The 16,297-nt window shown below is 45.0% G+C and overlaps 1 protein-coding gene across 3 annotated transcripts in view; it reads left to right on the top strand.

Moving 5' to 3' along the window:
- Window positions 1–16,297, top strand: part of Mcoln2 (mucolipin 2) — a 57,210-nt gene that overhangs the window by 26,526 nt on the left and 14,387 nt on the right. For all 3 annotated transcript variants that reach the window (XM_004639294.2, XM_023724342.1, XM_023724343.1), the window contains exons 5-11: window positions 6,167–6,251; window positions 6,551–6,647; window positions 7,832–7,931; window positions 10,796–10,908; window positions 12,430–12,579; window positions 14,556–14,657; window positions 14,761–14,883. In XM_004639294.2, coding sequence (XP_004639351.1) covers window positions 6,167–6,251; window positions 6,551–6,647; window positions 7,832–7,931; window positions 10,796–10,908; window positions 12,430–12,579; window positions 14,556–14,657; window positions 14,761–14,883 — 770 coding nt within the window. The remainder of the gene's footprint in view (window positions 1–6,166; window positions 6,252–6,550; window positions 6,648–7,831; window positions 7,932–10,795; window positions 10,909–12,429; window positions 12,580–14,555; window positions 14,658–14,760; window positions 14,884–16,297) is intronic.

Raw genomic sequence — 16,297 nt, forward strand, 5'->3', positions numbered from 1 at the left:
TAAGGAGAATTTGACAGTTGGGGCTGGAAGCTGGTCCTGTCACCCACACTTCATGGAAGCCAGTGGTCACTTGCCTTTGAAAAATGTATGACTCCAATTGAAGGCGCCGTACAACTGTTTTCCAGTGATTCATGCACTGCTTTTTTCGGTTGACTTTTCTTGCAAAATTGGTTAAAGAAATGTGGCCAAAGTCAACATTGCGGATGAGGTAGGTTGGGCAGGGCTGGAAAGGAGGATATTTACACCCTGACCATTCCTAAATGGTGCCCTTGTTGATTTCCTTTCTAGAATATGAAATACATTTGGCAAAGTGGATTGGTTGATGATTAATTTGACTTTATTTTGAAATTGCTTAAGCAAGTTAATTATATTCTTTAAATTATTCAATGTAACTTGGCACAGAGAATCTTTTCATGTTTTGAGGAGGTACAAAGATTTAAAGGTACTTGCTACTTGATTTTGGAACCGCTTTTCTTAGACACATTGGAAGAAATGCGCAGATGACATAAATAGGATTCAGTTTGGCTTTGTTAGTGTGGCTAAGAGTTTCAGTCGGCAATTTGGTAGAGGTTGTCCCAGATTAACTACTCAAAAATTTTTTCATGTCCTTTACTATTAATAAACTTGTCCCAGAGTCTGATGAACACTGTCATCTGCCTTTATGGCCAGCTTTCCTGGTAGGCCCACCTGTGGCTGCACACTAACTGTGTAGATCAAGCCAAGCGTTTCTGTACAGTCATGCTGATGGGCGCAGGCCTCAGTCTCTGCTCCTAGAACTACAGCTTTCCGGTTCAATCTTACTGAAAGAACTATGATGAATCCTATAAAAAGAAATTCTCCCAATGGTTAAGTGGGTGTTATTTTAATACAACTTAAGTATTGCTCATCCAAATTGCTTGAGAACAGCAGCATTTCAAAGTTTGGATACTGTTTTGATTTTTTGAAATAATGCAAGAAGACAAAAAACAAACAAAAAAATTAACGTCTTGAGAATAAGACACAAGTCCAAACGTAAAATTCATTTCTGTTTTTTGTATGTCATGCACATAACCAGAGGGTAATTTCATATGTTTTTAGAGCACTTACCTTTTGGCTGTTACCTACCATATGAGATTAGGTGAAGAATTTTGTGCTTGTAGCACCAGGTCAGTGCTCACGGAGCTATCAGGGCTCTAATCCCAGCACTTGGGTGGGCTGAGGCATTGGAATCCCAAGTTTGAACCCAAGTTAGGCAATTTAGCAAGACCCTGTCATTAAACAGTTTTGAGGGCTGGGGATCTAGCTCAGTGGCATAAGTGCCTGCCTGGCAAGTGTTAAAAAAACAAAAACAAAACAAAGAACCGTTTTGAAACAATGGTCATGAGTGTAGCCCAGTGTGAAAGCCCTGAGTTCAATCCCCAGTACCAAAATAAATTAATAAGAAAATGTTTCAGATTTTAGAGCATTTTGGATTTCTTGTTTTGCATGAGGGTTGTTCACCTTATGTGGTATTTTATTTTCTGTAGTAATTTTAGAGTCTCTTATGTTATTTCCACATGGTCTTAGCATGCGGCATGATGAATGCGATTTTCCTCCTGTCATAGGGCTGTATTTAATCTCTGCACCCCTGAAAGGGCTGTTATTTCTTTGGGTGCAGTAGTCCCCTCTGTGAGCTTTGTCTCCGTGATAAGAGTCTTACTCTGGATAGTGGTTTGTTCTGCTGGAAGTTTGATACGTTACTTAGGGCCCTGCCATTCTTTTTTTTTTTTAATCTCAGTTTTACTGCCACCAGGTGCTGGTGACCTCAGTAGCAGTGACTGCAGCGTGAGGACAGCCAGCCTTCAGGGAGCTGTGACATGCACCGAGATAACGTGTAGCTCTGTAATTCAAAGCAAAGCAATACAGACTGAATAATAAAACACTCTCTTATGAGGCACACTTTATAACTAATGTACAAACAACTGACAAAATTCTGTCAGCGTGCCCTGAATCTCAGATGCCATCAGTTAAAAAAAGAAACCTGAACTGCTTTAGAGATGTTTAAAGTGAATTAATATGCTCCTTGGAGTAAATTGAGTGCAGGAAAAGAAGTCCTGGGGTGGTGTCTGGTGCGTGGGTCGGGAGCCCGTCACCACTTCACCAGTGCAGCCGTTCACGGAGGTCTGTTTATTCTTTTCACGCTTTCCCTTATATATAGGTGGAAGGCCCTTATTTGTGTCACCAGCGTGGCCTTCCTTGTACAGCTGAGGAGGCTGCTGCTCAGTCAAGCTAAGTAACTGAGCCTCCGTCAGGCAAGTATTTAGTGGCAGTAGTGGCTGTTCTGCTTGCTACCAGTGCTGTGGGCCTCCGTGACATATCGCAGGCCCCATCCTTGAGCTGCTGAATCACATGCACAACTTATCAAGACCCCTAGTGATTTCTGCACGTTGCAGCCCTCAAGCACTGATTCGATGCTCTCCAACTAAAGTTTTGTTTGTGTCTTTTGGGGATGCCAGGGCCCAACCGAGGACCTCCCACATGCTGGGCAAGCCACTCTGCCCCAGCTCCTCCTATCAAAGGTCTTTGACCTTCCAGAGACCTCTCCTGTGGCTGACTTTACCTCATTTGCCACTGTCCATTGCCACCTCCTGCCTTGGGTGCCTTCTGTACATAGCTGAGGCATCTTTGCTACCAGTATCACAAAAGCCATCAAGGGGCTTCCCTCTGCTTTCTCTCCTAGCTCCTCTCCACTGTCACTTGTCCCTAGCCTCCTCCATCCCATGTCCCTGCCCCTGGAGAGGCATCCTAGGGTAGAACACCCTTGTCTTCTGGCCAACAAACCCTTGAAGCTCCTTGCATTGCTTCTGCCCACTCCTAGTGCCTTGTGTCACAGGCAGCACAGAGAGGGGGCCACAGTTAAAAGCCTGCCTGTGCACCTGTGTCCATCTCTCCCAGGCTCTGAGAAGCCAAGCCCCTGCTCCCAGCCTCCTAGACCCAGCGCTGTCCCCTGGGCTATCCCATGAATGCCAGCTCCTCATCTGTTCCGCTGGTTGCTTGACAACTTTTATACCTACTGTGTCCCAAACAGAAGGAGCATTTCAAACTTTCCCATTCCCCCACCTTCCCTAGGTCCAAGCTGTGTCTTCCTTAGTCTTCCCCATCTTGGGAAATGATAGTTCCAGTTTTGTATTGTACACTAATGGTTCCGGTTGCCCAAGCTCCATGCTTGAATGTATCCATTACTCTATGTCCTCGTCTCCACCTTAGTGCATGCTCCTTGATGCTTAGACTGGTCTTCCTGCTTCTGGTCAGATCTTTCCTATACCCTGTCCTGCTCCACAGTGATCAGAGTGGCTTACTTGTTTATTTATTTATTTGATGGAACCAGGGATTAAACTCAGACCCTTGCGCTTGCCAGGCAAGCATATTCTACTGAGCCATTTTCCCGGCCCCCAAGAGTGGCATTTTTAAAATATACAAGTTGATCCATGTCATTACCTGACTTCATGATTATTAGGTGGCTTCTCATTCTGTTTACCATAAAATCTACCAGTCCCCAGGGGATCTGGCCACCTACCTGTCTCCCAAGCTCCTCTGTTCTAGCATGCTTTCTGTTCACGGAACAAGCCAGCCTCTTTCTTGCCTGGCATCTTTATGGCTTGAGTTTTTCCTACGTGGGCCTGTACGTAGTTGGTTCTTTTTCCTTCATACAGACATTTCAGTTCAAAACCTTTACACCTTGGCAATTATTCCCTGACCAGCTTTTTTTGACCATGGCTATCCCAATAATCTCAATCCCTTTACTCTCTCTGTACTTCTCCCACTGTGGAGTTATCTATCTTTAAACCATATTGTTTGTCTCTTCCAAGAATGTGAGTTTCAGGAAGGCAGGAACCATATCTGACTTGTTCATTACTTTACTTTTAGTGTCTAGAACTGTGCCAGATTTTCAGCAACTGCTGAATGAATGAATGAATGAATGAATGAACAAACAAACGAACGAGGAAGGGAGCCCGAACCCTTGAAGTTCTTCTAAAATCTATCCTTAGAGATCAGCACTCAGTGGAGCTCAGGAACCAAGAACAGGTGTATTTAAATTTTAAACAGGTACCAACTAGTTGCATGACCTTAAAGGTTCACCTTTCTGTGCTTTGATTGGTTCATGTGCAGAAGGACAGCAGTAGTGCCTGTCTCCCGTGGTTGACTTGAGGATTAAGCAGAACAAAGCATAAATAGAACATGTAGAACCCTACCCAGCATGTTGCCTGTGGCGTGCTATGTCATGTTAAGCTTTCTGTTCAGCCTTGTGTCCCTCTATTTGGTCTAGCATGTCTAGTTCTTATTAAACGTGTATGTGTCCCATAATTGAGATGTATTTTGAGTGTCAGCAGTGAGTGTTTATAATGGTGCTGTACAGTTGTACTCTTAAATTCCAAGACCTTTACACATAAAGGAGTTGAAATTCGGGGTTTGATCCCTGGCATGCTGTGCTGGCCCCACCCCCTAGAGTGAGCTGAGATGGCAACTGAGAGTGGGAGTGGTGGCATACGCCTGTAATCCCAGCGCTTGGGAGGCTGAAAACAGGAGGATCACTATGAGTCTGACCTACGTAGTGAGACGCTGTAGAGCCTATACTAAATACTTAAAAACAAAACAAAACAAAGCAAAACCCAGAAAATACAGGCAGCCCGTGGGAGCCAGTGGCTGGATTCACACTGATCCTGTCCCCAGCTCTCTGTGACAGATGACCCTCCCTAAAGCAAGGGTGGTGGGAGATAAAGTAAGAAGACAATTTTGGTGAGAGACTCTCAGACTCATTCTCCTCATAGAGCTCATGGCTCAACACTATTATTTGTACACTATCTGGGTTTCTTTCTTTTCTCTCTCCCTTATTTTTAATTTCAAAAAAGTATCAGACTTAACAGAGAAGATATAAAATTATCACTGAAAACGTCCCAGCTACTGTCATCCAGATTTTCCAAACACCAACATTTTATCACATTTGCTTCATCATTCCTCTGTTTCTCCTGGAAATGCAGGCATATTGTTTCTCTAGCCCTAACCCGTTCGGTGTGTGTTTTTCCCAAACAAACACATGCTCCTGCAGGACTACTGCCCACTGCTCAGAGTGTGAATGAACATCCATATCACACTGTAATCCCCAAATCCTCACACCTCATCAGCTGTCTTGGTGTTCTTCGAAGTCAAAGAAAACCCATCCCCTCCCATCCTATCCAGGGTCACAGCTTGCACTGGGTGAGCACATCGTTTAGTTTCTTTTAATCTAGAGCAAGATAAAGTTGCTTGGATTTTGTTCTTTGATGATTTTGACCCATCCCTTCTCCTTCTCCATCTTTTTATTCCTGAGGTCTTGGGGATTGAACTCAGAGTTTCATGCTTGCTAGGCAAGTGCTCTACCACCAAGCCGCTTCACCTGGCCATTTAGTTTTTTGTGATTCTAGGACAGGTGTCTTGCTGAGGTCCTCACGTTGGCCTCGAACTTTCCATCATCCAGCCCCAGCTGGTAGCTGGAATCCTATTGTGTGCCACCACACCTGGCTGACCTTGATGCTTTGAAGAAGAGAATGTCCCACACTTGGAGGGCTCCTGTTCTTTCATGATGGGACCGAGTCTACGCAGTCAGGGCAGGCGGCAGTACATGTTCAGTGTGTCGTCGTGGAAGTGCACAACATCTCCTCATCTCAGTCAGCAGCCTTTGCTTTGGCCCGTGGGTTGGTGTGGCGTCTTCTAGGTTCTCCACGGAAAGGCTGCTGTTCCTCCCGTTACATATAGTAAATACTTCCTGGGGAGATATTGTGAAGCTTTCTAAGAATGCTGCTTCTCATGATATTTGTTTATTTTATTACATTTTTTTTTCTGTATTTAGAACAGGATCTACAGGGTCTCACTATGTAGATCAAACTCATAGTGGTCCTCCTGTTTTCAGTCTCCCAATCACTGGGATTACAGGTGCGCGCCACCACACCCAGTGTCAGTCGCCCTCTCAGCGTGCCCTGGAGCAGGGCTGGCATGGCACGCCAGGGATTGAACCCCTGCTGCTGCCCTCTGCCTATGCACGCACTTTAGTCCGCTGAGCCATCAGGCAGGCCTATTTATTTTTTTATATATTTATTATGGCATTTGTCTGCCGCTTTTAGCACCTGATTCTTACCTGAAACAACCCTTCCTTGTTCTCCTGATGCCCTAGACTGTGTTCTCCTAGACCTCCCAACACTTGCCGACAGCTCTCAGGCCTGGAAGCAGTCTGCTTTCTTCAAACTGGAGTTTTACCGGTAAATAATACCTTTTCAAGTCTTGTCTCCTTAGAGACAGGGATGGGGCAGAGGGAGTGGTTCAGTGATGGACAGTGTGACAGTTCACACCTTCCAATATGTTATTTATTTATTTATTTATTTATTTATTTATTTATTTATTTATGTGGCCAGCTCAGCCCACCAGGGGGCGGGGCTGGCTGGCATGTGGTGCTGGAGGATTGAACCGTGGTCCCTGTGCTTTGCTAAGCTTGTTTGCTCTAAGTAGGTGCTTCAGACCACTGAGCCATCTCACCAGCCCCGCAATATGTTTTGTTTAGACTCTTGCAAGTTGAAATCTCCTTTCACCTCAAAGGCATTGACCTTCAGAAGATCCATTCCCGAGAGTTACCAGACTGTTACGTCTTTCAGAACACGGCAAGTGTCTTTGTTGTCTGACTTCACCACTTTCTATGCCTTTTTCTCCTCCTCCTGTAGATGCAGAGCGTAAGTCATACCAGCCTAGACATCTTAGAGGTAGCTGTGTTTGAACTTTAGTGATGGTTTGTGGCGTCACTGATGCAGAGACCAGTGCCTCCAATGGGCAGCGAGTTCTGCCCAACTCGTTAGAACCAGATTTCTGAGTCAGCAAGAGGGGTTTTCAAAATTGGCCTCCAGCTCCTATTCTCCTACCATAATAAAAGAAATATTCAGGACAAGTGATTTAAGAATCAGTAGCATCTCCCCCAGCTTTGAAGGATGGTCCTTGCAAATCTCATAGCAAATATTTCTAAAGAAGCTCCCTCCGTCTGTGAGGGAGCGGTTGTGTCTCTTTTTATTCTGGGAGGGGCCATGTGCAGTAGAGGGGGCGCTCATGGGATTTTGTGTCTTCCTGTTTTCCCTCATCCTTCTTTTCTTTCTTCTTTCCTCCTTCCCTGCTTTCCTTTCAAATTTGTTAGAGGGCCAAACTGGAGACTTGGTTGAGAATTCTATATTCTGTCTTTTAGGAATCTAAGAGCACTTCATTCAGTACCAAATAGTAAATACATATGAGCCCCTTCTGTGCTCCAGGCAGCTGCGGTGTTCTAGAGATGAGCAGCTCGCAGAAGCTCACAGCCTGGTAGAGGGAACAGACAGAAAACTAAAGAAAGAAAGGAAGGCACATTGCAAGCTTTGGCCCTCACCTTGTGTCATTTCTGAAAGCATTGTAGGTAACTCTCAGAACCAACGGAAGAACAGTGCTCAAGCTAGTGACAACCTAGACTTTTATACCAGGTGACTAAGTCGAAGCAAATGCTTTTAAATTCCATTCAGTATAATAATCCAGATAATTACATTGTCCTCTCAGGCCAGAGACTCCTTACTTTTGTTTCTGGGACTGTTTCTCTAGAAGTTATTTCTTTGAAACAGACATAAAATCCTAGATGTAGCAGAACTTCGTGTATTCATCCTTCCCACTGTATTTTTTGTTAACAATAGAAAGTGGGGAAGAACTCACATTTTCATCAGCGTGGTGTTCTTCGGGTCAGTAGACTGGACGCCACTGATTTTTTCAGCAGAGTTGATGTAACGAATGCTACTTACCATTGAGCAACAACCTCTCAATCTACTTGTGTCTCCAGGTCGTCTTTGATAATAAAGCTCACAGTGGCAAAATCAAAGTCTATTTTGACAGCGAAGCCACCATTGAAGAATGTAAAGCCTTGAACATATCTGGACCTGGTGAGTGTGCTGTCTGCTTGCCCTTGTGGATTCCTGGGGGCTTCTTCATACTTATTCGGGGACGTGGAACACTTACGTGGCTGATTTGGATGGTGATTGCAAATAAGGGCTTCAGGAAACCATATTTGGACGTTAGATTCTGTAAGGCACGTCCCATAGATTGACACTTTTGTTTAGTTTCAGTAAATGTTTGTCAGACGACGCTCCTCATGAAGAGCAGCCTGATGTGGGTAGGAACTCAGGCCTTGGAGCAAGACTGCCTGGGTTTAGGTCCTTGTTCTATTTACCCTGCCTGTGATGCTGAACAATTTCTTAATCTCTTAGTATCTTTCTCTGCAAAATAAGAGTAGTAGTAGCATCTGCCTTCAGAATGTTGAGCACTGGATAAGTTAGTACGTAAAGCAAACTACGAAGAACCAGAATTGATGCCTATGAATTGCTGGGGGCCCCACACACCTATAATCCCAGGAAGCAGGAAGCTGAGGCAGGAGGATCGCTTGAGTTCAAGGCCTAGGCCTGAACTACATGGTGAGACCTTGATTCAAAAAACACAAAAAAGAAATAAGGAAGAAACCCGACCTAAGGGGAAAAGAAAAATAAATGCTTTAGTGGGAGAGACTGATGTTAACAAAATCTCTAAATGTGTTGTAGGTAGAACTAAGGAGTGGAGAGAAAGCAGTGGCTAAGTGTCAGTGGGCTGGGGGAGGAGGGGGAGCCTAGAGAAGGAGGAGGAGGGGGAGGATAACATCTAGAAATTAGAATAATTTCTAATAATTGGAGAAGGTGTGTTTTGACTTAAGGCCTGAACAACAGAGAAGGATGGAGGCTGCAGAGCTCAGATCTTAGCCTATAACAACACTGGGTCATTTTTCTAGTTGTTTTATAAAAAGTAGCCCCTAATCACAGGTTTTTAAAGGAGTCCGGCCCTGTGTGCTTCGTGAGGGGTTGGAAAGGTGAAGCCTAGCCTGTGTGCCCTACCAAGACCCTGCCTCAAAATATAGAACTGAAAAAGGGCTGGGGATGTAGCTCAGTGTGAAGGCCCTCAATTCAATCCCTAGTGGCACCAAAACCCAACCCAAACCAACCAACCAACAAAAGCAAACCCCAAAACTTGCTTTGATCAGATTATCAGGAGGAAATAGGGTGTAAAATTATTCTGGTCTCAACTATGTTTGATTTGTGGCCTGCTGCTTTTCAGTAGCATAATTCAGCCTGGTGATTTTTTTTTTTTTTTTTTTTTTCTGGCAGAACCAGGGATTGAACTCAGGACCTTGTGCTTGCCAGGGAAGCGCTTATTCCACTGAGCCATCTCCCCAGCCCAGCCTGGTGATTTTTGAAGTGGTTTTTAATTCTTAAAATTCAGTTTCGGTAGTTCCTCTGATCAGAATGGGTTTTGGTTCTTCTTTCCAGAAAGCAGCATAGCCAACTCTGTCTACCGGGCGCACCTGTTTTATTTTAAAAAAATACATTAACCCTTGTTTATATAAAATGTGATTTGGGAGAGTCATTACAAAAAATAGAACTACGGAAGGAACTGCTAGGTCCAATTCGCGCTCAAGCCGCAGTTCCCTTTTGAACTTTGGCGCCGTTCTTTCGTGGACCAGCAAGCTGTGGCTCCCTCCAGTGGCTAGTAAAGAGAAACACAACCTCACAGACCGGGCAGTAAAAACGCCGGCACTCACGTGTGCCCCTCCTGTTGCGATGTTCTATGAAATCAGACTCCATCACCTGGAGAATACGAATTTAGAATAAAATGAGGAGATATGAAAGACCTAAAAAGCTGAAATTGTGAAAGGAAACGGATTTTTGTCCCTCGTTCCTGAAAACTGGAGAGCCAGGGCCAGGGCGACACCTGCTGGGCTCCTTGTGCTATTTTCACGATTTTGTGCAGATCCTTCCCTCTTTGCGCTCCAGGCTTCCCTTTGCCTTCCGTTACCACCCTGTCATCTCAAAGCGAGGTACTGCGGGGTCACATCGCTTCAGCAGAGTGAAAAGACAAGGTTTTTTTTTTTTTTTCTTCTTTCCTTTTCTTTTCTTTTCTTCCCGTATCGGGGATTGAACTCAGGACCCTGAGCTTGCCAGGCAAGTGCTTATTCTGAGCTATCTCCCCGGCCCAAGGCAATTTGTGCGTTACCCCCGTTACCCGACGTCAAACTAATCTTTTCAATAATTCAAGGGAAAGAACAGAATCCTGAATATTGTTAGTGGGGCTAGTTCACTTTCTAGGTTCGTTTTCCTCTCTATACATAAGGCCCAACACAAGGCAAGGTACTGATTTTCTTCTACAGGCCAGAAAGGAAAAACAGAAGCTGACCTTGCAGTTCCTAGGATTCTCAGTCCCGTCTTTCCAAGAATGGCCTGCGCTTCCTCTGCTCCACTCCGTAGGCCTCAGTGGAGGGACTCTTGTATTTAGCTAGAGCTAAATTCCTGTGCTGCTTACACACCGGGTAGTATTTCACAATGAAGTTCTTGAATATAAAATAGCCAGGGCGGGCACTTACCTGTGAGTTACACCTTACTAGTGAGTTACAATACTAGCAGCTGAACTCGGTGCCCCCAGGCAGGGCTGGCATGGCCTGTGGTGCCGGGATCGAACCCCGTCCCTGCTCTTGCCTAAGCAGTCGCTTAGTCTACTGAGCTATCTCACTGGCCCTATTTATAGACTTCTAAATGAATGCAGTGTGGTTCCTTCATAATATTTGCCATTTTATTTCAACGATGGGCAAAATCGTTTTTTTTTTTTTGTTTTTTTTTTCATTCGAACTTCTTTTTAGATGGCTAGTTTGGCATGGGAATTATTCTCAAATAGCATTTCTTGTAGAAATCATCCTCATGCTTCACGTTTTCATTGTTTTGTTCTTCAGCTCAGAGAAACATTCCGTATGTACTGGTGTTCGACACGTTTGTCATTTTGATTTGCTTGGCATCTCTTGTCCTGTGCACCAGATCCATTGTCCTCGCCCTAAGGTTACGGAAGGTAACTGTGTCTGCGTTCTCTCCTTCCTTTGGGGCTTGTACCTGGAGTTTGTCCAAAAAGTGACTGCTGGTGTTGGCCTCCCTTACCACATGACTCAGTTAGGTACCTTTGAGTGATGTCCCCTACTAGGTGTAGAATGTCATTCAAGGCTCTTTGTGTGTGTGTGTGTGTGTGTGTGTGTGTGTGTGTGTGGGTTTGCTACAGGGTCTCACTACACAGCTCAGACTAGTAGTGATCCCCTTGTTTTTGCCTCCCCAGCACTGGGATTACAGGTGTGAGCTACCATACCTGAACTCAGTGCCTGGCTCAGCGCGCCTGGGTCAGGGCTGGTATGGTATGTGGTGCCTGGGATCGAACCTAGTCCCCGTGCTTGCCTAAGCAGGCACTTGGTCCACTCATCTATCTTGCTGGCCCATCAAACTCTCGCTAGTCAGGTGGAGCAAGGTAATAACCCTGCTTCCAGCTACGCTAGTAAACGTGGGTTACACAGTGGTGAATTTTCAAGCTTTCCAGTGTTTCCAGAATAAATGAAACTATCAAATTCAGGAATGATCTTAAGGGTAGAGTAATGGCAGGTATGGGTTTTATCTTTTGTCTTCAGTCAGAGCTCCTTTTGACAGGGAAACACGTAAATGAGTTATAATGAAGCATGAACTACTTTATTTTCCTGGCTGGCTCAGGCCACCTTAAGGCTGGGTCTGGGGTTTGTACTTCAGTCCCCGGCACCTGACTGGGTTTACCCAAGCAGGCGCTTAAACAACTGAGCTAACCCACAGGCCCCCCCATATTTTACTTTTTTAGTCAAAAATTTCTCCACCAAGTTTCATGTTACCTGTTTGTCCTCGGGGCTCTTATGAATCTATGTTCTAGCTGCTCACCAGTCTCATTCCGGCTTGTGACATGGGTGCAAATTTCACCTGGAGCCAAGGGGGCAAAGAAGTCATTGCGGCCCCATTCATGAACTACACAATAGCTTACACTCTGTTTTCTTTGATCTGGATGTCTGCCCCCCCCCCTTTCTACGTACCTACCTCTTCCCTACCCTCCAATCCTCTTGATACTCTGACTCCAAGGTTAGGGTCCTGGGGGACAGCATTGGGCTTACACTCTCCAGAGCCAGGATGCTGGGGCTCCAGTCCTTCCAGGTGTAGCCTCTCTGTGTCTTGCTTCCCTCAGCTAGAAGACGAAGTGGACAGTACCTAGGTCATGAGTGGTCATCAGTTGAGTGAGCTGGTCATTTGCTAGATAGTGGGAACACACTGTGTTAGCTATGTTCACAAGAGTCTGGAGGACTCTGTCATGTGTATTGAGTGTCTGGCTTGACCTAGCAGGTACTCAGATGCTCCCCTTCTGCTGGGCTAGATGACGGACAGGGAAGAGTGTATTCCTTCATGTCTCCCTGCGAATAGACTTACAGTTGGAAAAGTCACCTTATGGGTGAAAGCACTGTTTTGTACCTGTCTTCTTCCAGAATAAGGAAAAGTGGTTTGTAAGAAATACTTTTCTCAATGTTTGCTGTAGCGATTTCTAGATTTCTTCCTGGAGAAGTACCAGAGACATGCGTGTGCTGCTGACCGGTGGGAGTTTGTCAATGGATGGTATGTCCTGGTGATCATCAGCGACCTGATGACCATAGTTGGATCTGTACTAAAAATGGAAATCAAAGCAAAGGTGAGGAGGGCCTTTTGCTTTTCAGTCCATCCGGATGACCTCTGGCATCTTAAGATGCAAAAGCCCGAGGCAGACTGGGTTGGGTCTCAGGTTGTTTCTTTCTCACGCCTGTGCATGTGGGTTGATTTGATTTCTCAGGAAGTGGGGAAGGAAATGGGCTTGTTGGGGACTGTGATAGCCCCATCATTCTCCCCCCGGGAAATCTGGTGGCAGCCTCAGAATAGTAACTGAAGTTGGACAAAATTGTTAGTGGGGCTCTAGAGGTGCAGAAGGAGCAACCGACCCTGAAATGTGTCACTTATCCTGAGCATGCATCAAGACTCACTTGTGACCCTTGGGTCCCCGGTGGACACGCGGAGGTTCAGAGTACTTAGTGCTGCCGGTGCCTGCCTGGTACTGACTTCATCTCTGTGCGAGGTCCCGGCTCCTCAGTGCTGAGCAGCTCTCCCCTGGGCTCTGTGCTGCTGGCAGTCTCAGCAAGCTGACCTCCCTGCGGCAAAGGGCCTCCTGCTTCTCCACCCCGGCTGCCTCTGGCTCTGTCCCGCTGCTTCCTGTGCCACCCACACTGCCACTGCAGCCTCACATGGATTCCTGTGCTTTTTTTTTTTTTAAAGAGTACAAATTTGAATTAAAACAAAAATGACAAGTGAGACAGAATTTCACTTCACAGAGTAATATGAATTTCACAGTACTTGTAATACATAGTGTTGTTTTCCAACCAGTTATTCATATTACCAGATATATGCATGTAAAATTGGAAGAAAGAAATGTATAAAAATTTAGAAGAGAGAAAGTACAAACAATTGAAAAAAAGGAGACAAAAATTAAACCATTAACTGCTTCTTTCCATAGACCAGCAGAAAGGCACAGTGCAGTTGTCCAGTGGATTCCCATCTTTAGTCCTGTGTCCCCTAGTCCCACCCATTCAGCTGCCGTAGCGATTTTTCTACTGTCAGCCCCCTTGCTACCTCTGTGAGAGACTTTGGGGGAAGCAGCCTCCCTCCAGCACAACACCAAGGTCCTCCTCCGCTCTGTCTTTGCTTCCCACTCTTCCCCTGGGTCTGACAGGACAACCTGTAGTTCTCAGCCTTGTGCCCCTCTTCAACCTTTCTCCCCTTCCCTGGAGCCTTCTGCCTGCGGGAAAGGCTCTGCAGGCGCCTCAACCATGAGAACCAGGCATGCATCTGTCCTGGCTCCCAGCGCATCATGTAAGCATTGTGTTTGTGTGCCTGTCTCCTCCACCAGACCTAGCATTCCTTGGGTGCAGGAGCTGTGTTAGGAAGTTATGTTGGAGCTTGCCCTAAGAAGCAGCTGAATATTGTTGGGTCTTTAACAAACAAGATTAGCTTACTTTTTTCTGTCCAGGTCAGTGGTAAATGCAATTTTGATTGCAGGATATCATCCAGACAAAAATTAGTCCAACAAAATGAAATAGTAAAAGGAAATCAGATGCACACATTTGGAGCTACATTCTCGGCCTTCTTTCTCTTGCAAAAACAATTGTAGCAACTGCTAGGCATGGTAGTCATCCCACAGAGTCCCAGCACTCTGGGAGGCTCAGTCAGGAAGGTGGTAAGCTCAAGCCCAGCTTGGACAACTTAGCAATTTTTCAGGACTTTGTCTCAAAAATTTGAAAGGGCTGGAAACGTAGTTTGGTGCAAAAGCCCTAGTTTAGATCCCCACTGCTATAAAACAAGTTAGAAAACCACAACAAAACAAAACCTCTTAGCATCCATTTTTTCTAAGCCACTTGTATGTTTTTGAAATCAATTTCTTTTTTTTTTGTGTGGCAGGCTCAGCCCACCCTGGGGGCAGGGCTGGCATGGGGGTGGTGCAGGGGGATTGCCTAAGCAGGCACTTTAGACCACTGAGCTATCTCACTGGTCCTGGGAATCACTTTCTAAACCATAAAGTAGGTAAAGAAGGTGAGTGGAGTATAATATTTTACTCATCCATCTTTTCTCTCTATTCCTTAGAATCTCACGAATTACAATCTCTGCAGCATTTTGCTGGGGACATCTACGCTCTTCGTCTGGGTTGGAGTCATCAGATATCTGGGTTATTTCCAAGCATATAACGTAAGCGCGTGGCATTGGGAAGCACAACACAGTGGAGGTCGTTTCTTCCTCAGGCTCTTGTAGCTACTTTCCGTGAATTTCTTTTTTCCCCCCTTTTTTTCAGGTGCTCATATTAACCATGCGAGCCTCTCTGCCGAAGGTTCTCCGGTTCTCTGCCTGTGCTGGCATGATTTATCTGGGCTACACGTTCTGTGGCTGGATTGTTTTAGGACCATACCATGACAAGGTGTGTGGCACTAATTCTTCCTTCTCTGCACCAGGCACGGGACCCTTCTGCTGGGTGTCTAGCACTACTTTCACTCGAGCTAAGGAAGCAGATATCTTTTTTTAAAAAAATTATTTTTATTTTTTAGTACACGGTCTATAGGGTCTATGGGGTCTCACTATGTAGCTCAGACTCATAGTGATCCTCCTGTTTTCAGCCTCCCAAGTGCTGGGATTACAGGCGCGCACCACCCCATCCAGTCTAGGAAGCAGATATCTTTGTCTCCGTGGTTTTTTCTTTTCCTCTTTGGGATATTGAAGCAATGACTTTAAGATATTAAAGCAATGACAAGCACATGTCAGAGTTGTCTGAATCAGACTCACAGGCACCCAGCGGATTATCAGATAAGAAATATTTGGGCATAAGATCACTACAGTAAAAAATAAAAATTAATTGAAGATTATTATTATAAAATCTCTCTAGTTTAAAGTGTTAAGGTTTTCAGCCAAGCTAATGAAAGAGGCTGAAGGCAAGTAAAGACTTTCTGAAACGACTGCTTCACTTTTGATTGTAGTATAAGCGTGTCTTGTCAGGGCAGGTGCTTTTGATAACATTAGCATCATTGTGTCTTATTGAAGATCAGAATCTGAGGTTCCACCCTTGCCTGAGCTTCCGGCATCCTGAGGCTCTCAAAAGCAGCAAAGATGTGCCAAGGCACTCTGGTTTTAAAATAATAAATTTGCTCCTTGGGTCTTTCAGGAAATGAAATGACCTAGGTAGGTGTTCTTGTTCTCAGCCTACAAAAGTAAAAGGAGTTATTTTACCACCTAATTTTTCATCCATGGGCCTGTGGCTGTTGAACAAAAGAAACAAGAAAACCCCACCAGCTGACACTTGCGGCTTGCTTGTTAAACATGCTGAGCATTTCTGTCTTTTCTCTCCTTTCACCCCCCACAACTCCCTGGAGCATCTTTGGGTGCTCTGCAAGGAGAGAAGAAGTGGAAAATATAGAAGATTGCTTACAAGTTTGTGTAATGGTTCAACCCTAAATCGAATTGTTCGACCTCAATAGCTGCATTACCCAAAACTTGTGATCAAATCTGGTTTGCAAACTGTTCGTGAAGGGCGTTAACCCTGAGCCCCAAACTTTCTTGTTGTCCCGCCGAAAGAAAACACAGCGACCCCACATCCCCTGGCTGCCTTCTCTTTTTTTTTTCCCCATAATTTTATTGATAAACAAATAGCGATGAGACAGTTTCAAACCAAAATGGTAGGGCAGTTTCAATAATTAACACATTGCATACATTCTTCTTAGTGGTTAATTGCTGTACAAGATGCGGACATGATATCCTAACACCATTAGAACAAATCCCTCTATTCATTAAGAGAATGTAACTATATATCTATCCTAACCATTTTGAATACACAGATACAA

Source organism: Octodon degus, unplaced genomic scaffold (genome assembly GCF_000260255.1).
Source record: "Octodon degus isolate 3935 unplaced genomic scaffold, OctDeg1.0 scaffold00109, whole genome shotgun sequence".
NCBI classification, from domain to species: domain Eukaryota; kingdom Metazoa; phylum Chordata; class Mammalia; order Rodentia; family Octodontidae; genus Octodon; species Octodon degus.